Here is a 24,309-nt window from a genome sequence, read left to right on the forward strand (position 1 = left end):
AGTGTGACGAATGTAAACTGTTTGAGCTCGATCCAGCTCACGTGGTAAGAGACGAGACGTCGATCGAGAGCCCCTGGAACTCAACCGAAGAATACGAGCAGTGACCCGAAACAGCATTTGGAAATCGGGATAATATCGCGTCATTACTCCATCGAGAAAGTCATTTTCGTAGGTAGTGATGAGAGAGACAACAATTGCTCTTTGTTCCCTATCAATATTCTGATGGTCAGCGTTGGTTAGCATAGGGAGGTCGATTGTATCACCTTGCTCTCCCATTGTGCTCCAGGATGGACCATTCCACCACAGGGAGTTATGGTGAATTTGCTCTGGCGATGCTCCACGCGAAATAAGATCTGCGGGATTATTTTCCTAGTCGATGTGACTCCAATTGGCAGCCGGTAGATGAGTAGTGATTTCTGCCACCCGGTTGGCAACAAAGGTTTTCCAGCGAGACGCACCTCCGTTCAGCCAAGCCAGCACAACATTTGAATCAACCCATGCTCGTACCTCATAGAGGGGTTGATTGATGGCGTTGGTTACGTTGTTGATTAGACGTGAGAGGATCATTGCTGCACATAACTCCAATCGTGGCAGCGTCATGCTTTTATTCCCAATTGGTGCAATCTTGGACTTTGCGCACAGAAGATTAGAGCTATAATTATCAGCATCGTCCACTGCTCGGATGTATATGCAGGCACCCATGGCTCGCTCGGATGCATCACTATAGCCGTGTAGGAAGATGCGCGACGTTCTGTTGATGCCAATTACTCGTCTAGGAACCTGAAATGAATTGAGAAGCGCCAGATTTTGTACGAAAACTTGCCAGATATTAGTCAACTCACCGGGGGGAATAGCATCACAGTCCACCTTCAGTTCCCACAAACGTTGCATCAATAGCTTTGCTTGGATGATGATAGGCGCGAGCAGACCGAGCGGGTCGAAGAGGCTAGCAATGTTCGAAAGAATGATGCGCTTTGTGGGCTGAAGGATCTTGGGTGATCGAATGCTGAACAGAAATTCGTCGCTACACGGCTGCCAGTGGATTCCGAGAGCCTTGATGGTATTGGGTTCGTTGATCTCGATAGGGATTTTCATTTCGAGGTCCTCTTCAGGGACGCCTTCCAGCGCATCGGGGCTATTAGAATCCCACTTCCGCAGATGGAATCCTCCAGCAGAAAAAATACTGGAAAGTTCTTGTCGACGTTTCCTGGCTTCATCTACGGAATCAGCACCAGTCAGTACGTCATCAACGTAAATTCCTTTTAAAGCCTTCGTAACGGTGTCCGGGAATTGGTTTTGATGAGAGAGTAGAAGCTGTTGTACGCATTTTGTAGCCAAATACGATGCGCTTTTGGTTGCATAAGTGACCGTATTCAAACAATATTCATGAATCGGCTCGTCCTTGGACCAGCGCCACAAAATTCGAATGCAGTTTCGATCGTCATCATGGAGGAGTACCATTCTGTACATTTGTTTAACATCACCCGCGAGTTTATCAAAGAATCTTGCAGCACAGGACCCGCCAAGAGAATATCGTTAAGAGACTTGCCACTGCTCGTTTTGGCTGAGGCGTCGTAGACGACTCGGCACTTCGTCGTCGTACTATCCTCCTTAACAACGCAATGATGTGGAAGAAAAACACAGTTTTCCGAACCAGAGATAGTGGCGGGACTCATATGCCCGAGATCGATGTATTCTCGCATGAACGAAAAGTACTGTTGTTTTAAATCAGCATTTCTTTCCAATTTGCGCTCGAGATGGAGTAATCTTTTTTCAGCAATGTCTCTCGATTTACCGAGAGAAGTGGGGCTTTCCGAGTATGGAAGTCGAACAACGAATTTTCCGTTGCCTTCACGGAATGTATGTTTAGCGAAATGCTCTTCGCAAAGGATCTCCTCGTCGTTTAGGTGCGGAGAAAGATTCGTGTACTCCTCCAACTCCCAGAATTTGCGGAGTTGATCGGAGAGTGTATTATTGGATGCTGTTAATAAACACGACGGAGCATAGGCGTCTGATTGAATGCCACTATCTTTGTAGCCACCAGAAACTACCCATCCTAGCTTGGTATTTTGGAGAACCGGAAGTCCGTCGTCTGATCCAAGTTTGATTGTTCCCGGTTCGAGCAACTGGAAAAAAAGCTTATTGCCGAGAAGCATACATATTTTTCCTGGATGGTGAAACTGGGGATCAGCCAACGGAATCGATCCAGGAATTGGCCAATCTTTAGTGTTGATCGGTCTAATCGGGAGATCGGAAGTAAGTCGTTCCAGAATTATGCACGGTACTACGTTCCGATAATTGGAGCAATGTGAAGTAAACGTAACCAGTGCTCCTTTGCTCGCGTGCCCGGATGTATCAGCAATATCACCGAACTCGACGTCTACTTCAGTTGTAGGAAGACCCAATCTCTGGCATAGATCCTGAGTAATGTAGCTGGTGTGGGAAGCACAATCAAGCACAGCTCTACAAGCATGTGGACGCCCAAACTTGTCGAAGACATGTATAGTAGCAGTCAGAAGAAGAACGTTAGTGTCCATGAATCAGTTGCTGGACCAACGGATTCGATTGGTGTTTGCGACATCGAATACGAACCAGATGGACTGGTTGTTGCCGCTGTGACGTGAACGGGAGTTGAATCGACCTTTGGTTGGAGGGCCTCGTGAAGGCGAGTGTGATGAGGAAGATTGCATTTTCGGCAATTTACGGATTGGCAAGGCTCGCCGAAATGTTGCTTCAGGCAGTTCTCGCAGAGGTTCTGCCTACGGATAAAATGGAGTCGATCATCGGCGCTAGCATGCAGAAACTTACCACATTGATACAATGTATGCGGTGATTTTGCACAAAAAACGCACATTGAATGAGAGAAGTGATGCCCGGTGGTGACGAGAGCTGTTGGTCCAGGTTTGTTAATCCAGGTAGTAGAAGGTTTGCTTGGTAGAACCGTATTGGCCACCAGTTTCTTCGCACAACTCGGTTGAACGGACTTCAGTGCGCAACTTTGCGCATCCACAAACTTCAGAAACTTATCCAAAATTATATCTTCATCTTTGAGCTCTGATCTTTTCTGACACCACAACTGCTTACTTTCGGCATCCAGTTTCTCGACTAAGATGTACAGCAGCCATATCTCCCGTCCTTCTTGGTTCATTGCTGCTAACGCTCGAATGATCTCATCCGACACATCATGTAGGGAGCGCAAACCCGCAGCTGACGGTGACGTTAAAGACGGTTGACTCAAGAATCGATGAATGTGTTGAGCGGCAATTTCTAGCGGTTTGTCATATCTATTCATCAATTTAGCAAGAGCGGGAGCGTAGTTCACGTCCTCTATACGAAGGTGGGATATCAGAGTTGCGACTTCTCCGACAAGATTTGTTTTGAGGGAATAAAGTTTCTGGCTATCCCGCAGAGCTGCGTTCTTGTGTACTGCACTGTCAAAAAGGTCGAAAAACGAAGGCCATTCGAGAATGTTGCCTCCAAACGTAGGCATATTCATTCGAGGGAGTTTGACATCGGTGTGTGGAGTGGCATTTTGTGCAGCAACCGTTGATGAACTACTGCTTGCATGAGTTGCCATGTTGAAATTATTGGAAATCAATCGAATGAATTCTGCTTGTTGCTGTGCCAGCTGTTCAATGGCAGTGACGCCATCTTGTGATGCTATCTCGTTGCGAGTTGAAGAGGAATCGAACCGTTTTCTAAGTTTTAAGAGAGTATTTTTCAGTGGAGTGAAAATACCCTCGAAAATCCAGCCTGATGCTCCAGGATTTCTTCCATCTCTTCATCCTTGCAACTGTCTACCGTTCGCTTGTGAACAGAGAGATAAGCCGTCCAAATCTCCACAATATTATCCAGCTCGGTCTGGATGTCAACGTCATCGATATCTTTCCTACTCTTAAGCTTTTGAACATTTTGCGACGCTCGGTTCAAACGTGCTTCCAACGATTTGCTTTCACGTAGAAACTTGTCCATGTTGGATATACAAAACGATTTTTAATTTCAAAATCACACTTTCACCAAGAAAGTCCTTTCCGGAGGTGATATTCCAACCTCACAATGGAACTCACTATTGCGAATTGCGGTGATAAAATGCGTATAAATGCACTTCACCTTCAACCTGATCCGGTTCGAAGGACCATTTCTGGAGTAGCCAGAGCCCGAAAAAAAGACTGAAAAACCCGGGAAAAATGCGATCGGTAAGACGAATGAAACAACACGCTTGCGACTTAGTTCACAGTTAAATTCAACATAATTTAATGCATTGATATGAGACAATAGCTGGTATATGGGATGCTCCGTGGTACAATTGTCCGACAGTTAGTCGAAAAGGGGACGTCCAGAGATGTCGCTCGAACAACTTGGTTAAACAAATGAAAAAATTAGTATGAGCAGGGAATCCTTTGTTACACCAAGACCAGAAATGGCCATGGAATCGGCGAACCCGAAAAAGCCTTTGTAACAAATTTCTACGACAGTGATGATATAAGCAGACCTATGCCAGGAATGAATGACTACGTTTCTGAACTCAAGAATGGCCAAAAAGAAAGACTTCAAAAGCGTCTTTTGATGATGTCTCTTAAAGAGGCATTTATGAAAAACGGAATCAAAATTTGAACATCGGTTTCACCTCGTTTACCATGGTAAGACCGAAAATAGTACACGAATTCATAATGTGTGTGTATGCTCAATCCATGAAAATGTGAAATAAATGGCTAAAAGTTTAAGAATCGTATCCCAAGAAGCAATCACTAGTAAATTGCTTTGTAATACATCTGTAAGAACGATAGAATGTTTTTTTCGTGCTTGTAAGGAATGTGCATTAAATGAAGAAGTAAAAGAGGAACTTGAAATGCTATTAGAGGAAAACGAGATAGAACACATTGTTTTTCAACAATGGTTGACAACTGATCGTTGTAATTTAGAAAACATTATGAAGCCGGTAGATGAGTTTGTTTCATATTTTGTTGATAAAATTGATATGTTAATCACTCATGATTTTATTTGTAAAGAACAGTCATCCTTTCTAAGAAACAAAAAAGAATCTTCAAAGCATGGTGAATTACTTGCAATTTGCGACTTTTCAGAAAACTATTCATTTATAATCCAAAACGCTGCTCAGGGTTATCACTGGAATAATTCGCAAGCAACAATTCACCCGTTTGAAGTATACTACAGAAGTAGTACAAAATTAGAAAATATTAGTTTCATTATTATATCAGAGGTACTAGCCCACAATTCAATAGTAGTTCAGTTGTTCATTTCAAGATTAATAGGATGTATGAAACAGTTTACTGATTTCACAAAAAATACATTTATGTCAGATGGAGCAGCTGGTCATTATAAAAACAAAAAAAAAAAAAAATTGCCAGTCTGTGCAGGTTTGAATCAGAGTATAATTTAGAAGCTGAATGGCATTTTTTCGCGACATCGCATGGGAAAGGGCCTTGTGATGCTATTGGTGGAACACTTAAACGAATGGCAAAGAGAGCAAGTCTTGCTCAAGAATACAGAAATACTATTAAAACTCCACGAAAGCTCTACGAATGGGCAGAACAACAAGCAGATAAAGGAATAACTAAACTAAATTTCAGTTACATGACGACTGAAGAATATAACACAATTTCAGGAACCCAGAAATTTCATTGTTTTGTACCTATTAATGATGAACAAATAGCTGCTAAAAGATATTCGAAATCGAAGGAAACTCCACAAATTTTCACGTTGTTAGGAAAAGCCAGAAAATAATATGTATAGTTATTCTATAGCATTATATGTATAGTTTTTATATGATGTTGAATAAATTTTCTAGTTACGATATTCACCGAAAGTGTGTTTTAATAAATGAGGAAATGGTTGGAAACACCATCTCAGATTGCAATGAAATTTTGTGGGTGTAAAAACATTGGCCATTAAAGCATCTTTCCATACTTGAAATCTTCTTGTTCAATCTAGGTGACTTTTTGAAAAGGGCCAAATTTTCTTCCTTAAACTCAAAAAAACTTTAAAATTGTGTCCAAAGACCAAATATAGTGGCCAAAGAAATATAGGAAATTGCTGAAATTTTCATTAAAAATAACTTTTTTTAAAATTACGCTGGAAAAAAGCATAAAAAATAAAATTCATTTTTCTCGAAAAAGTTTTTTTAATTATAAAAAAAATCATCTGAACAGCTCATATTATAACCAACAATTCATCTAAACATCGAAAGAAGGGCACTTCTATAGGAAAAGAGTTTTTCTAACTTTTTATTCCTTTGAAAAGCTACTACTAAGGTTTCACTTCACATTTCCATTAGCTAGAAACATTAGTTTTTCAATAGTCATCAGGCAACAATGCCGTATATTCACGAAATTATAAAAGATAGAAAGTTGAAGTCTTCGACAAAAGTTCATATTTCAAAATTATCTAAAACTTTGTCGAACACACTATATCGATATCTTGACTTCAAACAAAATTAACGGGTGTTTTTTCAATACCTTTCAGTAACTCAAATAAAGAGCGTAAAATTTTCTTTCTCCAAGAAAATTGCTCTTTGGGCTCCCTAGAAACAGTAGGCGTGTTTGGTTTTGCTAGTTTGAATTTAGTCATGGCGTTAGAGATGGCGTCGAAACAGCACGTGCTCCGCGAACGCATTGTACGGTTCTACGAAACGCATTTCCAGCAAGGAAAAAAGTTCACGGTGGCACATTTTAAGGAAGAAAATGTACCTGTCAGTACGGTATATCGTATCCTGGGTTCCCTGAACGTAGAGCGGAAGGTCGGAAGTGGTCGTCCGGTGACGATAATGGCGAAGCAGAGGAAGACATCGTTAAAGAAGCTGTTTGACAAGAAGGACGCAACCAGCCTGCGTGACGCCGGTCGGAAATATGGCTGCTCCCACGTATTGATCCATCGGACCCTGAAGATGGAAGGAATTGTCTGCAGGAAAAAGACGAGGTCGCCGGAGTACAACGAGGAGCAGATTGAGGCGGTTAAATCACAGTGTCGGGGGATGATCAAAAAATACCACGGGACGTCTTTCGTTTTGGACGACGAAAGCTATTTTCCGCTGTCCAAAACGCATATTCCAGGAAATGATAATTACTACTCCAGCGACAAGTCATCCACACCGCCTGAAGTGAAATACAAGTTCAAGCACAAGTTTGAAAAAAAGGTTATGTTGTACATCGCCATTTCCGACCTTGGTTTAAGCCGAGCGGTCTAGCAATCAAACAACAAATCTATCGAGAAGAGTGCCTCGATAAAATCCTGCTGCCGTTCCTGAACGAGCATCACGCGGATGGGAAGTACGTCTTCTGGCCGGACAAGGCATCTTCCCATTACGCCAAGAAGACGCTGGCGTATCTTGAGGAGGAAAAGATACCGTTCGTGCCAAAAGATCGTAACCCAAACTTGCCCCGGTGCCGCCTAATAGAGGATTTCTTTAGCTCACTCAGTGCCCTAGTGTACAAAAACAATTGGAGGGCCAAGGACACGAAGCAACTGACTACAAGAATCCGGAATTGTATCCGGAAAATGGACGTAAGTGCCGTACTACGTTCATGTGAGAGCATCGCGACAAAGTTGCGTCGAACAGCAGACCACGGTCCTTACTCAAACATTCACTGACATTTTTTTGAAGAAAATACATTATGTTATTAATAAAAAACACTGAAATCGATGAAAAAAAATTTTTTTTTTATATGTGATTGAAAAAATTCTCATTTTTTATTTAACACCCGTTAGGATTCGTTGTGTGTTTTTTTTAAACATGAAAAAGTTGTTGTTATAAATTTTTTTTCCTGCAAAAGTGCCCATCTTTGGATGTATGGACGACTTGTTGATAATTGTACGGGCTATTCACTAAATTTTTTTGAGAATTTTAAAAAAATACGTTTTTGAGAAAATTGAATTTGAGTTTTTGAAAAAAAAAAGTTGGTGTTAATTAAAAACAATAAATTAAATATTTTTTTATGAAAATTTGAGCAATTTTCTACAATTTCTTCTTTGATCAAAATTTTGTAAGTCTTATAGTTTTTGAGATAGAAATTTTTGAAAAAAAAATTAAAAAAAACTTTGGCCCTTGTCAAAAAGTGGTCCAATTATTTTTGGAATATTTCAAGTATGCAAAGTTGCTTAAATGACCAATATCTTCACACCCAAAACGTTTCACTGCAATCTGATATGGTGCTGCCAACTCCTAAGACGAGTTGGCGTGAAATCCGTCTATTGTAGAGTTTTTTAGGGTAAAAAAAAAATTAAATGCGACTTATATTCATCGTAAAATCGATCCATTTTACTCTATGGTCAATTAAAATGGTCACATTTCTAAAACATGCTTAAAATACAAACAAAAAATCTCCAATCAAGACGTTGCAAAATTGAGTGTACAGTTCAAGTTTTTTTTAAACGAAAAATGGAAATCAGTTCAGAAATGTTAATAGATAACAAAAATCAATCCCCTTGTGGTTGGTATGGCCCCCCATTGGCGTCCAGCATTTCCTGCAAGCACCAAGGCGAGATTTGATTCCTGAGTTGCTTGGGACATAATAGAGCAGGCATTCCAGCACCACGAAGCCAGTTTGCTTCGGGTCATTATTCTGTTGAAAGTAGAAAACACGAGGAAGACCGAATTACTGAACGGGAGATCCTTCGATCAGTCTAGCTCAAACCTGCTTTGTCTATATTCGATCATATCTCATCTCATATCACTAATCGGGTAGGCAGTCTACTCTACTATTCTGGAACTCTGCTTATAAGCTATCTGGGCGGGCACATTGGCTCATTCGGACTTCATTTACTTGTGTTGCAGAAGTTTAAATTTGAGTTTTTTGAAAACCGAAAAATCACCGGAAATCGTATTTAAAAAAAATCAGTCCCAGAGTGTCGATCTTCGCCAACATTTTTTTTTTCGAGATGACAGTAGATCACGACAATGCATGCAGTTTTGAAACATTTGGCATCAAAAAAAAAAAAACCAAATCGTAAACTCAATTTTCAGTATCCCAGTATTTTATACGTTGGCCTCAACGTGAGGAATTGAGATCCTATCCCAAAAAATGCCTAAAAAATAACACTATAACACCCATTCAAATTGCATTCCACTCTCCACCAATCGAATCCGTTGGAAGTTTTGCCGCGGATTATCTAATCAACCAATGTGCTGTTGTGCTGCACAATGCTACTTATTATTATCCATTGTCATCATTGGCGGCAGCAGTGCGTGGTGCGTTGTCACCCGCTTCCTGGCCACCATCTTGGCTTCAAACCCAAAACCTCCCCCCCGATGTGTCTCGCTGCCTTGGAACATATGTTTAACACCGCCCGGAATGAATGGGTTGCATTGTGCTAGCTTGCAGGCTCGGAAGAATTTATGCATAAATAAATCGATAAAGTACTGTACTTAACTTTTGTGTGCTTTTTTTTCTTCCTCCTCCAATCTCTCGGGGATGGGTAATGTTTATGTATTCTGTTGCCTGTCTGTGCGTTGTCGTCGTCATCGTCGTCGACTCTGTTGCCTGGGATCGTGTTCTCGAGCCGGCCACCACCGATGTTGATGCGGAGGAGACCCGAGACCCGAGACCGGGGTTACAATTCTCGGTACGGTTTGTTTTTAAGTGCGAGCAGAAGAAATTCAAATTTTTCACAATTAATTCCTCCGATTGCATTTTAAACAAGTTCCCGGTAAGCATTAATCTTCGCCGTCGGGGATGGATTTTTTTTTCTCTTCACATTTTGAATACATTGAATGGAATAATGAATGAAAATGACACAAAATGGGGAGGAGGTGTTGAGCTGAAACGTTTTGCTCAGACGTGAGGTTACGTAAGTTTGCCGTTATTAGACATCGGCGGAGACTTGCAATAGATTGACATTTCACACATTTATTGCTCCAACACATCGTTTGGTCGTTTGGCGCGGAGAGTTCATTTATTTTCGGTTGAAAAGGTGGAATGAAAAATTTGTGCAACGCAAGCGCTGGAAGAGAGGAGGTGGTCAATGAGAAAAACTCGTTCGATTTATCGACTCGTGGAGCGAGTTTTTTTTTCGTTTCTTCCAAGACCCCAAGTTCAAGCTTTGAATGCCCAGACAAGCTCGAAGCGGTATGCTGTCCCTGTTTTGTTCTCTGCACTCTCTAGCTTGGTGCAGTTTTCTTACGTAATGTTGAAAAATAATTATAATAATTGGTAAATGTGTGCTTCGGCCGCAGTTTAGGAGTGGGAATTGGGGCTTTTGATTTGAAGGAACCGGGAGAGCGTTTCCTGAAATCTGCTGGTCAGTGTAAATTGCAAAATAATCACAGAACCAATTTTGGGGTCTTGCCTTCGACTGCTTTTTCCGATGCTTGTGGGCATCGATGGCAAAATCATGTTTGCTCGATTGCGTGCGCTTTTTTTTGGGTGCATATTTCTGTCCCCGTCTTGCTTCCTTCCAGAACAGGTTATGGAAATCGTTTGGTGTTTTTTTTCTGAGCGAATTCTTCTGAGAACCCGAATGGTAACGGAACAGTTGTGATTACAAATTACAAAAAAAAACACACACATCAACAACAATAGAATTGCCTCGGGCAATTAGGGAGACATCCATAAGGAAACGAATGGACCAGAAGTTGAACCTTCAGGCGGTACCATAAACTGTCGGACTTTATTCGACAAAGATCATTGTCGGTTCCGACAAGGATCTGTCGAAATAATAAATCTTGAAGACAACAAAAAAACAAACAGCAATGCCGTCAAGAAAAGAACGTGTCTATCTAACTATTCATGTGTCCAGTGTGTGATCAGGAAGGAGATGATCTTTATCGCTGCTAACCAATTTGGGTTTATTGTGTGACCGAAAAAACATATTCGTGTGGTGAATGCCTGATGAATATAGAACTGAGTACCTCTTAGGATTACAGGTCGAACTCGGTTATCCAGAGACTTGATTATGCGGAACCACAATTATTCAGGGGTTCAATTTTCCGAAATTTTAGACTCGATTATCCGGAGTATTTTTTCTTTTGATTTTTGACGAAGAACTGATTATGAATGCTTATAACTTGAGCATTTCTCAATATATCACAAAGGTATTTGCACCAATTGATAGGGAATATTTTTACGCATCTATCACATTGAGTGACATTTCATTTTTCCTGAGATAAACAATTGAATAATTGTGAAAAGTCAAGCATTATCCGAACGCGGTAAGTGCTTCGTTTTGATTGGTTCAATTTGTGCTTCCCAAGTGGTACCGACCAAAAGGGGCAAGCAGAGTAACAGCGGAGCATGGTTTTCTCAAACACAGACTTCAAAACCAAGGGAAAATCGACATTGCAAATTCTGTTCCTTATGCATATATGCAAGCCTGAATGAATGTGTTGTGTCGATGTTCCACAAAGTTCGTATATAATAGTTTTACCAGCTTGGCCTCATTTTTAAAATATTCTACATGATATGAAAAAATTAAAAATATATATTTTAGATATTTATATAAGTTTTTTTTGAAGATAAAAAAAGAGTACTAACTTTTTTTGTAAGCGTATATTTTTTTACGTTTCAACATCAATACTCTATAACTCTTTCTAAGACACTATTTCGATAGGACTCATAGTTTTTGAGATATAAATTATCAAAAATTTCTCCTACTAAAATCGATACGCCCTTTTCAAAAGTTACCCTTGAAAAAATTCCCGAATGCTGTGGAAAACTAATATTTCGTCCAACCGAAACGGAATACCAACTTTCGTTCGAATCAAAAATACATGTTTTTAAAATCTGCATTTTTAGTTCGATTTCATTTGGTATTGCACAATGCATACATGCATATCGGAATAAACGTGTTTCTCTAACACGGACTTCAAAACCAAGGGAGAAATCCGCATTGCAAATACATTCATGGTTAGAGGCGAATGAACTGAAAAGTTTAAACCCTCTTGAAGCCAAAAAGAAGAAGAAGAAAATGCATTCACGATAATGCTTGTTTCAAGTCACACCTATTAACTTTTTCCATCTTATTATTCATTTCCTGGTGCCAATAAATCGCGTTTCGATGTGCCGTACAGAGAGAGTATGAGAAAAGGTGTTGCAAAAACGTGTATCAAGGCTAAGAAAATTAGAAATAAAGGAAAAAATTCGGGGGTTGTATCCGAGACACGACCGCATAGGACGTAGGACTACGCATCCTTCTTTTTATATTTGTTGGTTTATCATTTCGGATATTATTTGCGCATGCGTCGAAAGTTCATAAATAACTCTTCAGTAAAAAGTTCCCGGGACCCTGAAAAGGTGTAATGGCTTGCGTGGTGTTGTAAAATCATTTCGAAAAACAACGATTCTTTCTTGCCTTTGCGAGAACAATACACTAGTTGGTCATATGTCGCAATTTGTCTCTTTATATCATTGCAAGCATTGCACTGAGTATTTAACGAGAGGCATTTTCCGTGAATCGCCATTCAACAAGCATCAAACACGCGTCTAACAGATGCACACAGGTGCAGCCAGGGTTGCCAACTATTATTTTCAAAAATCAGTGAAAATGAAAATAAAGATCAGGAGAAATCAGGATGCTCGTATTGTGTTGTCCGGAAATTTCGAACCGACTTTTGGAGACGCAAACGCATGATTTTCATATGCAGATATACATTTATTCAAATTTATGTGCACAGTTTTGTTCCACGATCTTTCACACAACTTAAAAATTTTATCCTCTCAGAATGTATTTGCTTCCTCGCCGACAACTGTTTTATATACAAAAGAAAGATGTTTTCTATACTGTCTATAATGTCGAAGTTCGCATGCTTGAGAGAATTTTGCAGGGACCGTAACCTGTGATAATCTTAATGTGCAATATCCGGTTAGTTAATAAATGTCGACAGGGTATCTTCGATAAAGAGAATCGCTGCGAAATATATAGATAATAAACAAAAAAAAATTCACAGGAGGGTTGTGTCCAAGACACGACCGCATAGTTGACGTAGGATTCCGTTAGGCTATCTGCTGCACGCTGATTCTGGATATGTTTGAAGAATTACATTGTTAAACTCTTCGATAATGATTTGGGTCCGTTTTGTCTGGTTGTTAGCTATTGTTTGTTCACTCCACCAGTGTCCATAACCAAGTGATAATGATAGAATAATGGGGATTAGTAATTAGATGGTGCGTATCACGTCCTCTGTGGTCCTGGACGAGATGGCGCCTGTGTTAAGTATGGATGAAATAAAGAAAAAAAAGTTCATCAAAGCAATATAAGATAATTATCATTATCGAACCCAATTTTTCTCACCAGAAAAAAAGTGTTACTTTAGTATAGAGAAAATATATTTGAAATGGAAAAGTAATTTCATTCATAATTTTTTATTTTCTGAGTGTCTATTCAACCCATTTCCTTTTAGCTTTAAACCCAACGGAACACGATGCTACATGCCTCAATGCGAATTTCAATTGGGCTAACAGCACCCAATAAGATATGTAGAGCATATGTGAAATCACTTTTTCGAATATTCCTTCATTTTTCCAATTTTGCTCGTCACATGAACTTTCCTTGGGAGAAAAAAAGTCGTTTCATATTTCATCTCATTTTAACACAATAGCTACCATACACAATTTTACACTTACAGTTGTGCTAAAAGTTTTACGAAGCAACCAACATAAAAGTTCCAAATTTAAATGTTATTTATATTCTATCAAGCATAAGTTCTATTCAGTTCATTGAAACATCATTCTCAATCGAAGGATTCTTATTGGAACGAAAAAACACTTGTTCATCGCTCCCAACTTATTCGCCAGCACGTATGCAATCAACAATGCCTACGCTAGTCACAATGAGCACTATCCATTTGTGCGCGTCGTTAGTTAAACTATCGAGGGTTTTTACATGCTGATTTCTCCCAGAAACCATGGATTTGAAATCTCTGTTAGGGAATTCATGTCGGTGGGAAAAAAGCTCCCTCTACTTTCATGTATCTGCAATGCCAATTTCCCCTAGGCAGCTTGGTTTTGATGTCTCTGTTTGGGACCTGCCGCATATGTCGTCAGTTTCGACCTATCAGAAGTGGGTATTTTCGTTAGGATATGGGTTGAGATTTTTCAATTGTTCGATAGTTAGTTTCAAGACATATATTATTTTATTCAATGTAAAAAATTGTTATGGAGTGCCGAAATTGATTGACGCAAAAATCTCATCAATCCATCATGAAATGACTGAACAATAAGCATTTGAAATTGGACAATTTGCAAGGTGCGCTCGATTTTCGATTTTCAATTTGTACCCCAATATGTTCCCGAAAGACGTAATCCTACGTCAAAAGATTACACATTATGCAAGTGCGGACTGGATAGCTTTTTTTATGTAGACTATTATGAAAATTCCATTTCCATTTCCAACCAGAAAAACTATTATTTATTACGGATAATTTTCATTCCAATAAAGTAAAAAGTACAAAATCAAGAAAAATCAGGAAAAATCAGGATCATATCAGAAAAATCAGGGCAAATTTAATATTTATCAGGATATCAGGAACGTGTCAAAAAGTCTGGGAAATCCTGAAAAATCAGGAAGGTCTCTGGTTGCAGCGATAAACTGAAAATGAAAAATTCGCTAGCGTTCACAGCTCGAGGAGAAACATAAAACGTAAAACAAGCAGAATAAGCGACCTTTGTTGTTTCGGGCACAAACATATCCAAGAATTTTCCTCAGAGAAGATTCAATACTTATACGCTAGCGACAGCTTACTTACATCGCAAATATTCTTTTTTCGCTATCCCCCTTGGTTGATTCTATTCTTTTTCTTCTTCTTTCCCTTTGTTTACGGAGACTTTAAATCCAACGATTCATTCGTCTCCGACTGTTGCTATTCTAGCGGCTTCATAAGTTGCTCGTTATTGACAGCTCTGTTCGGAAAAGCACACAAATGGACAGAACAAATGTATAGGGAAATGGGAATGCTTCCAATTTTCGTCAATTTAAACCATATACAGACTATGGGATTGTAATGTATAGCATATCAAACAAATCTTAGAAAGTTTCCGATTCGATTGGTATGCAAATCGTTAAAATCCGTTCGCAGCAAAAATAGTTATTAACGTTAACTTTATTTCATAAAAACGTGACCTGTTTTCTGATTTGGCACCCTTAATGTAAGACGTAGTCCTAGGTCAAAAAAAAAATTAAAAATAATAAGCAAGCAAAAAGTGATAAAAAATAACTGGTGTATCAAGCTTAGTGAGTGCAAGTTGGGGCCTTTTCTTTCGTTTTTTGAGGTGTAAATCAGTGATATAGAATTATAACTGGTTTTTCTCAACAAGCAAGCGGTAAGCGACACAATTGTTATCACTTCCTATTAATCGAATAAATCATATTTTGTTGACTCGGAGAGTTAAATAGCTCAGCCGTCATCATGGCGGCAAAAAGTAGTGGTGAAATTTTACAAAACAATTATCAACATATCAACAAAAAAACAAAAAAAAAACAATTTTAGATTTTTGTCATGAATCTATCTCCGAATAAGAGACAAAAAGCGAAAGAGAGATCCAAAAGGAAAATAAAATGGCGATCCATATATTTCTTGTTTCTGTTTGTGCCAAAAAATATGATGTTGATGCTTTTTCTAGAATGTTTGTTATAATGAAGAATGTAGATTTTTACGAAATGCTCTTTTATTATCCTCCTTTGATAGCTAAGTCCTTCTATTTATCCAATGGCTAATAATTCCAATTTTAACACCTCGACAAACTGGTGCATTCCAGGTACTGTGATGAAATCTGGGTTAATTAAAAATAAGCTCTCTGTATGCTGTGTGAATTGTCAAAGTATTTGTGCTCGTGCGCTTTGCAAGATTGAAGAATTGCGTCTGATTGTTAAAATAAGTAATGTTCATATCCTGCGTGTTAGTGAAACGTGGTTGAATGAGAATATTGACAATTCTATTATATCAATTGATGGATATAATATTGTTCGACATGACAGAGTAGGTCGTTTGGGAGGTGGTGTATTCACGCTCCTCTCGTGACTGCTGTAGTGAACAGTTCGTTGTGCTGAGCTCTATTGTGTGGTTTATTATATAGCACTCTATTGTTTTTCGACTTAACATTTCCTCGTGTGTTACGAAAAACGGATAGTGAAAATACACTGAGAATGTCCAAAAAGCGGGTTCAACCCGCCAACAATTCAGAATCCGATGTTCTAGACAGAATGCCGAAGCAGAAATATTGTGATCCGTCACGAGACTCCGAAATGGACTATAACGACACAGTATCACCACGCCACGAGGTGAGCAAAAGTTCACATAACCTCTCTTCGGTGAGTGTGAACAATGGATATTCGCCGCTTCAAGACATTGGTGACAAAGAAGTTCCCAATAACCATTCTCCCAAGCCGAGTTCGACCAAAAAGGTTAAGATTCCGCTTATTACATTGACGGAGCTTAGTCTTCCTGATGCACATGGAAAGATCCTGCATTCTGGTGTTTCAATATTCAACACCAAACGAACTTCGTCCGGAAACAACGTGTATGTCTATTCGACAGGAGACTACAAGATGCTAATTGATCATCTGAAAAAGCAAAAGGTTCACTTTTTCACATATGTCCTTGACGAGGAGAAAACGACCAAAATCGTACTATCAGGATTACATGACATGGAAGTCGATGATGTTGCCTCAGCATTAGTTAAAGTGGAGGTTAAACCGTTCCAGATTCGCAAGATGATGCTCAAAAAACAGAAGTACACTGATCATGCACTGTACCTACTTTACTTTCGTAAAGGATCAATCCAAATCAACGACCTCAGGAAAATCAAGTCCGTTCACCACAGCATCGTCAATTGGGAATATTACTCCAGAAAAAAATAACGTACCTATCCAGTGCCACAACTGCCAAATGTTTGGGCATGGTTCAACACATTGTTTCAGACCTCCAAGATGTGTAAAGTGTGGTGAAACTCATTCAACAGAGAAAAGTTCTCTAACAGCCAATCGCTCCAGCAAGGAAGATAAACTATCCCAAGAAGTACTGAAGTGTGCCAACTGTAAACTCAACCACACGGCGAATTATTCAGAGTGCGCTAAACGTATTGAATTCATCAAAGCAAGAAGTTCCATCAACCAACGGAAAGTCTCGACAAAGAACACCTTCATGCTTCGCCAAGATCAGTTCCCTTCCCTCGAAGCTAAACTGTCCACTAAGATACATAATGCCCAACAGCCCGAGTGTTCTTACGCCAGTAAAGTGCGTTCCGGGTTGAGTCCTTTGAACCGTGTTCAGCAAGCGGGTATGGCATACACTAATACTAACCATAGTTTTAGGACTAACATTGGCTCAGATCTCTTCTCGCATTCCGAGGTAGTCCAAATTATCAATGATTCATTCGCAAAACTGTCGGTCTGTAGAACTAAACAAGATCAAGTTAAAGTCATACTTGAAATAATATCATCTTACTGTTTCCCACATGATGGATAATTCCAATCTACTGAAAGTGTTGTTCTGGAACGCAAATAGCGTTATCTCAAAGAGCCATGAATTTTTCAATTTATTGATTGAAAAAGACATTCAAATAGCTTTATTATCTGAAACATTTTTAAAACCGAGTACGACATTTTCTCATGCTGATTTCACTATATACCGTTTTGACCGGGTCGAAGGACCAAAGGGAGGAGTCGCTATAGTCATTCGTAAAGATATCTCTCATTCTCCACTTCCAAGTTTCGAAACTGCCATCATAGAATCAGTTGGCGTGTCAGTTGACTGTACATCGGGAAAAATCAATTTTGTCTCAGTATACAATCCCGGCAGTAACAACGATACTCAATCTTTCTTTAGCAATGTACGAAAACTGACCAGGATGAGAGAAAGTTTTTTCATATGCGGCGACTTGAACGCCAGACACCGTTTTTGGCTCTCGTGCAAATTCAGCTGGTAATTTGTTATTTGATGAATTGGGGACAGGTTCATTCATTTTACACAATCCTCCCACATCAACGTATACACCCAGCGACCCTAATCGTTTACCTTCTACTATTGATATTGCCCTAAGTAACGGTCTTCATAATGTTGAAGACATCTCAGCTTTAAGTAAATTGACCTCGGATCATTTGCCAGTATTCATGCAAATAAATGTTGGTACCCCGATCTTCATCCCTCCGCATGCTATACCTGATTATAGCAGGGCAGATTGGAATGGCTTCAAATCGTATATTCATGATAGAATCAATTTGACCAATCTAGACCTGAGTAGAATAAACGAAACTTCAGAAGTCGACGCTTTACTACAAAACTTAGAGTCAATCATATTGGAAGCGAACAATTTATTCATCCCCAAATCTGTGCCACATAGATATAAACTTAGTCTGACACCGGATATAAAATCACTAATCAGACTTCGCAATCATTGCAGAAGACAATGGCAATGAAATCGTCGTAACTTTCTATGGAAAGCTGTTTACGCCTCGCTAGCTAAACAAGTAAACACAGAAATTGAAACTTTAAGAAATAAAATTTGGTCAAAGAACTTACTCGAAATGAATCGAAATTTGAATAATCGTCAAAGGCTTTCGAAGTTTACAAAATTACTAAGAAATAAACAGCGTTTTTTGCCTCCCTTGAAAACAGATGACAAAATATTGCTCACTGATCAAGAAAAAGTACAAGCTATTGGCAGTCATTTCGCGGCTGCTCATGAACTTACATTAAACAATATCAGTTCTATTGAAGAAACAGTAAATACAACGGTGAATAATTTCTTACAAAATTTCGTTCCCGATAATAATGATCAGCTGAGTCTTACGAGCCCACGACAAGTCACTAATCTAATCAAAAGGACAAAAAACAGAAAGAGCCCAGGGGTTGATGGAATAAGCAATCGAGTTCTGAAAATGCTTCCTAAGAAAGCTATTGTTTACATAGCTTATATTTTCAACTGTTGCTTTAAATTAGGATATCATCCATTGGCATGGAAACATGCCAATGTGATTGCTATACCTAAACCCAATAAGGACATAAGCAACCCTTCTAATTATAGACCTATCAGCCTTTTAAGTTCCTTGAGTAAAATTTTCGAAAGGATTGTACAAAAAAGGTTAAATTTGCACATGGGAGATAGAAATATAATACCTGCCGAACAGTTCGGATTCCGAAGTGAACATTCCACAGTACACCAACTTTGTAGAATTGTACGAAACATAAAAGCTCATAGAAATAATCGTTTATCCACTGGCATGGTTCTTCTAGACACAGAAAAAGCTTTTGACACAGTATGGCACAAAGGTTTAATTTACAAAATGATTAATAAGAGCTTCCCTTCATACTTAGTAAAGCTTTGTGCTTCATTTTTGGAAAATCGTACGTTTCAACTCCGCATAAACAACACATTATCCGACATCTATCCTATCCATGCAGGTGTTCCTCAGGGTAGTGTTTTATCACCAGTTCTGTATAATCTGTTTACTTGTGATATTCCTAACTTTCAAAACTGTGTTAGATATCACTTTGCCGACGATTTCGCTTTAACATCGTCTGCAAAAAGACCGAGGGACGTAATTAGCCGATTGAATCAAGCAACTGCTCATTATATTGATTATTGCAATAAATGGAAAATCAAAGTGAATGCGAACAAGACAGAATGCATCTACTTCACGAGGTTCACAGCGTCTAGAAAACTTCCAAGTAGATGTCTATCAGTAGACGGTACTGAAGTTGCATGGAAAGATGAAGTAAAATATCTAGGTATGGTCTTGGATAAACGACTTACGTTCCAGAAAAACACTCAATATATCCGTGAGAAAAGCGAGAAGCTTATCAAAATGCTATACAGCTTTATAAATAGAAGATCGAAACTTAACACTATTAATAAGTTATTATTGTATAAAGCCATATTTCGACCGATATTGACATATGCTTATCCGGCATGGAAGGATTGTGCCAGAACACACAAAAGAATGTTGCAAATTATTCAGAACAAATGTTTAAAATTGATATACGACCTCCCATACTGGTTTGGTACTGAAAATTTACATGAGATAGCAAATATCGATACCCTAGATACATTCTGTAACAAATTAAATCAAAATTTCTTGAGGAAATGTGTAGCATCCGACCATGAGCTCATTCGTGAGCTTTATGATTAATTATTGTTGTGTTTGTCTTTAGTTCGTAAGTCAGTAAAAGCTCTTTTTTTTTGCTCAATAGTTTAGGGTTTTTTGTTAATTCGTTTTTCCCTTAGAAAATTTTCATTGTATTATATGATTCATAAATTGCTTCGACTTTATTAGTATCAATTGTTTGTTGTATAGCTGTAGCTGGTCTCAAAACAAGAAAAATCATTGTGTAAACTCTGTAAAAACCACAATTACTGAAATAAACATTGATTGATTGATTGATTGGAGGTGGTGTATTAATTTATATAAAAAATGGTATAACCTGCAATTTGATCATGAAGTCCAATAATCAATTCAGAGTGACTAATACTGAATTTATCACAATTGAAGTACTTCTGGAAAGCGAAAACTGCGCTTTACAACCCACCAGAAATAGAATGCAATGAATCACTTGAACATTTGTTATTGTCATATGGAAGTTTATACAACTTTATTTATTTCCTTTTAACACTTTAATATTTGAACACTAATCTCTTAGTAAACTCACCGAAGTCGGATAGGTTACGTAACGTGCTATCTACTCATTCGGTACAATGCTTGGGAAGCGAGCCAACGTTTTTTCATAGGAACGGTGCATCACTGTTGGACTTGATTTTGACCAACGATGCTTCTAAAGTTTTGAGATTCAACCAGATAGAAGTTCCTGTGCTGTCCAACCACGATCTTGTATTTGCATCGCTTGATTTTAATCATAATTTATGTCCAAGGAACATTCAGTTCCGTGACTATAATGCCATACAGTTTGACTCATTGATAGATGTTCTTCACTCAGCAGAATGGAGTTATTTTTACAACACAAATAACTCCAAACAAAAATTGGAGTTTTTCAATACGGATTTTTTGTTAACGGATTTACACGATATGTTCGTTCCTATTCGTACAATCTACTCTAAGAAGAAGGTCAATCCTTGGTTCAATTCTACCATAAGTAGAGAAATTGTTAAACGTGATTTGTTATATAAGAGATAGAAACATCTTAAAACCCCCAATGCTCTTCTTGATTTTAAAAGAGCACGAAACAACGTAAATGAGCTCATACGATCTGCCAAACGAAACTATTTTTCAGCCAGGCTAAACACGAGTTTGCCAACAAAAGAATTATGGAAAAATGTCAAGAAGCTAGGAATTAAAACACCGGAGACACAAACTGTCAATAAGTTCACTGCTGATGAAATCAATCACTCTTTTGGCAGAACTTTTACTGATAATCACACAATAATTCATAATTCTAATGAATCAACGTATGTGAGCGTGAATCTTTTTACTTTGATAGTATCAACCAAGAAGACGTTATTTATGCCATGAATGCAATCAAATCAAATGCTCTTGGGCTAGATATGTTGCCATTAAAATTTTTGAAGGTTATTTGTCTGATATTAATTGAACCAATAACGCACCTATTCAACCACATAGTTACTACGAGCGTTTTTCCAGATGCTTGGAATAAAACCAAAGTTATACCCATAAAGAAAAAAAAAACCCATTTGAGCTCATTGGACAACTTGAGACCTATCAGTATCCTTTGTGCATTATCAAAGGTGTTCGAAAAAAATATCAAAATTAATATAAGTAATTATATAAAAAGGTATGACCTGTTAAGTCCATTTCAGTCCGGCTATCGAGCGAAACACAGTACAAAAACAGCAATGCTCAAAGTATTTGTTGATATTGGAGTCGTGATTAACAACGGAAGGCCAGTAGTCCTAGTTCTTTTAGATTTTTCCAAAGCGTTTGACACCGTTTGTCATGAAATACTGTGCCAAAAATTAAAAACGAAATTTACATTTTCAGATCATGCAGGTAACCTAATTAAATCGTATCTGTGTTCAAGATCGCAGGTGGTTTTCAATAATTGTGTAATTCAAAATTGCGAAATTCACCTCTTCGCCGGTTTAGGAAAATGTGCAATTGAAATATCTCAGAAAATTAATGAAGACATAGCGAGAATTTATGAATGGGCGTGCAAAAATAAACTAGCACTGAATGCTAATAAAACAAATGCAATTTTTATTGGTGGTTCTTTAAACGATTCACTGAAACCGGTTTTGTTGTTGAACAATGAGATTGTTCAATTCGTCGACAGAGCAATCAGTTTAGGCATACGTATCGAATCAAACTTCGAATGGGACAATCATGTAATGTCACAATGTGGAAAAATATATGCCTGTTTGCGAACTCTTTCCAGAAATTCATCATTCTTATCCACTGCTACAAAACTGATGTTATTTAAAAGTTTAATTCTCCCGTATTTTATAGCATGCGATTTTTTACTTGACTCTATTTATGTGGCTACCTTCAATAAATTAAAGGTCGCCTTAAACTCATGTATACGCTACGTTTTTAATTTAAGTCGGTATTCTAGCGTTTCACATCTGCAGCATATACTTATTGGATGTCGATTAATACATTTCAGCAAACTTCGTTGTTGCTTTCTTTTGCATAACATCGCGAGTTCAAAACAACCGAATTATTTGCACAGTAAACTTCAAATTATGAGGAGCAATCGTTACAAAAAATACATATTACCGCGGTATCGTACAACCAAGTACGGGAACTCATTTTTTGTTCGAGGTGTCGTACATTGGAATTCATTACCTGTATATCTTTCTAATCAAAAATCATTCTTAGCTTTCAAACGAGGATGTAAAGAGTATTTCAGTTAAGTTAGTATATTTGTGTATTGTAAAGAGCATTTTTTGATAAGAAATTTTTAATATTTTGTGTAACTTAAAACTCGTAAATCCAAATTGATAAGTGGCACTTTCTACTAGGAACAACTCAATGTAACATAAAAAAGACTTGGTCTTACGTTGCAAAATAAGAATAAATATGAAAATGAATGAAATGAAAATGGAATAGAAATTAGAACATCCAGAAGAACATACTATTTACATTATAAAAAACGGACTTCAAACAACACAAACGACACCTAACAACAGAAAACGGATGACTACCAGCTAAAAAAACTTTTACAAAGGAACTTAGTAAAACCCCACCTGAAAAAGGAACAGAGAACAATTAATAATTGAACTCAGCAAATACACACACAGAAACGAGAATGGAAATTGAACCAAATTTAAATACAAAAAGGTTACAGTCATCTGCTTCTGGTAGTAGTTCATCTGTCTCTGCCATTATTTGCATTTTTCAAATGACTACCACAAATATAAATTTCAAAAATTCCAATAATCTAGCCCTGCAATGGAATGTTAGAGGTCTTGGAAGTAGACTTTCTGGTTTGAACCTTTCAGGTACATAATATACATGAAAATGGTGTTTCCAACTTATCGCGTTAATAAAGCCGAAAAATAACAGGAGATCCTCTATTTCCCAATACGTGTATATCATTTGTATAATATACTAGCTGGCCCGGCAAACGTTGTTCTGCCATAGATTTTATGTCTAGTGAATATTTTGGGTGTTAAATAAAACGTAATTAATGCATAATCTCTTAAAAGTTAAATGCACATTAAGTTTATATCCTTTGAAAATTTTAAATTTTGACAACTAAATATCACGCTGGTCAAAATGATCGGTTTGGTAGAAAAAGGTATACAAAAACTGTTGGTAATTTTAGTGTTAAGTAGGAAAATGGAAAAAAGGAGGGCTAAATTTATAACTCTTGAGTCCCGTTCATGAATTGAGAAACCAACCATACGTCAGGCAACTTCAATGAACCATTATTTCATAATTGTCATTCAGTCGAGGAGTGTTCACATTGGCATTCTAAACTTGAAACACAGCAATATTTCTTCTTTTATTCACGGACTTGCAAATGTATGATTTGCTCTTCACCTTCACGACCTGACCCGATCTCAACGATTTTCAATGTTATTGTCTGCGTTGTTGATACTTGTGAATGAATAAAAATTATTACAGGATGTCGTTTAGATACATGGAAGAGATAGTCCTGACCTCAATTTAACTTTTATTTCATAAATTTCCACGCATTTCCACCAAAACATTGACCAAACTATTTTAGACTGTATAAAATCATCATAAGACACAATTTTCGTTCAAGAGTTTTCCCCACTTGCAGAAAATGTATTATTTTTTTACATGGAAATAATTTGATATGTAGAGCTAATTTTTCTTTTGAAAACTTTGTCTTAAAAGCGTGTTTTTCCACCCGAAAGTCCATGACCATTTTTAGTTCACATAAATGGAACACGGGACTCAATGTCGGCTATGTCGAATTGTGTG

The 24,309-nt window shown here is 38.0% G+C and overlaps 1 protein-coding gene across 1 annotated transcript; it reads right to left on the reverse strand.

Annotated features, from left to right (window-relative positions):
• Positions 1 to 369: 369 nt before the first annotated feature.
• On the reverse strand, positions 370 to 3,972 carry LOC129765638 (uncharacterized). The gene is made up of 5 exons (XM_055766047.1): positions 3,739 to 3,972; positions 2,853 to 3,664; positions 2,526 to 2,759; positions 1,380 to 2,463; positions 370 to 1,314 (listed from the first exon to the last, which is right to left on the reverse strand). The coding sequence occupies exons 1-5, from the start codon at positions 3,970 to 3,972 to the stop codon at positions 370 to 372; spliced, it is 3,309 nt and encodes a 1,102-aa protein (XP_055622022.1).
• Positions 3,973 to 24,309: the final 20,337 nt, after the last annotated feature.

Source organism: Toxorhynchites rutilus, chromosome 2 (assembly GCF_029784135.1).
Source record: "Toxorhynchites rutilus septentrionalis strain SRP chromosome 2, ASM2978413v1, whole genome shotgun sequence".
In the NCBI taxonomy this organism is placed as follows: Eukaryota; Metazoa; Arthropoda; class Insecta; order Diptera; family Culicidae; genus Toxorhynchites; species Toxorhynchites rutilus.

Excerpts from the sequence above, each read along its gene's own strand:
- LOC129765638 (XM_055766047.1), bottom strand. The coding sequence starts at position 3,972 with ATGGACAAGTTTCTACGTGAAAGCAAATCGTTGGAAGCACGTTTGAAC. Across the intron at positions 2,760-2,852 it reads CATCACTTCTCTCATTCAAT|GCAGAACCTCTGCGAGAACT; the intron begins GTGCGTTTTTTG and ends TTTTATCCGTAG. Across the intron at positions 2,464-2,525 it reads ACTGATTCATGGACACTAAC|AGCTGTGCTTGATTGTGCTT; the intron begins GTTCTTCTTCTG and ends ACATGCTTGTAG.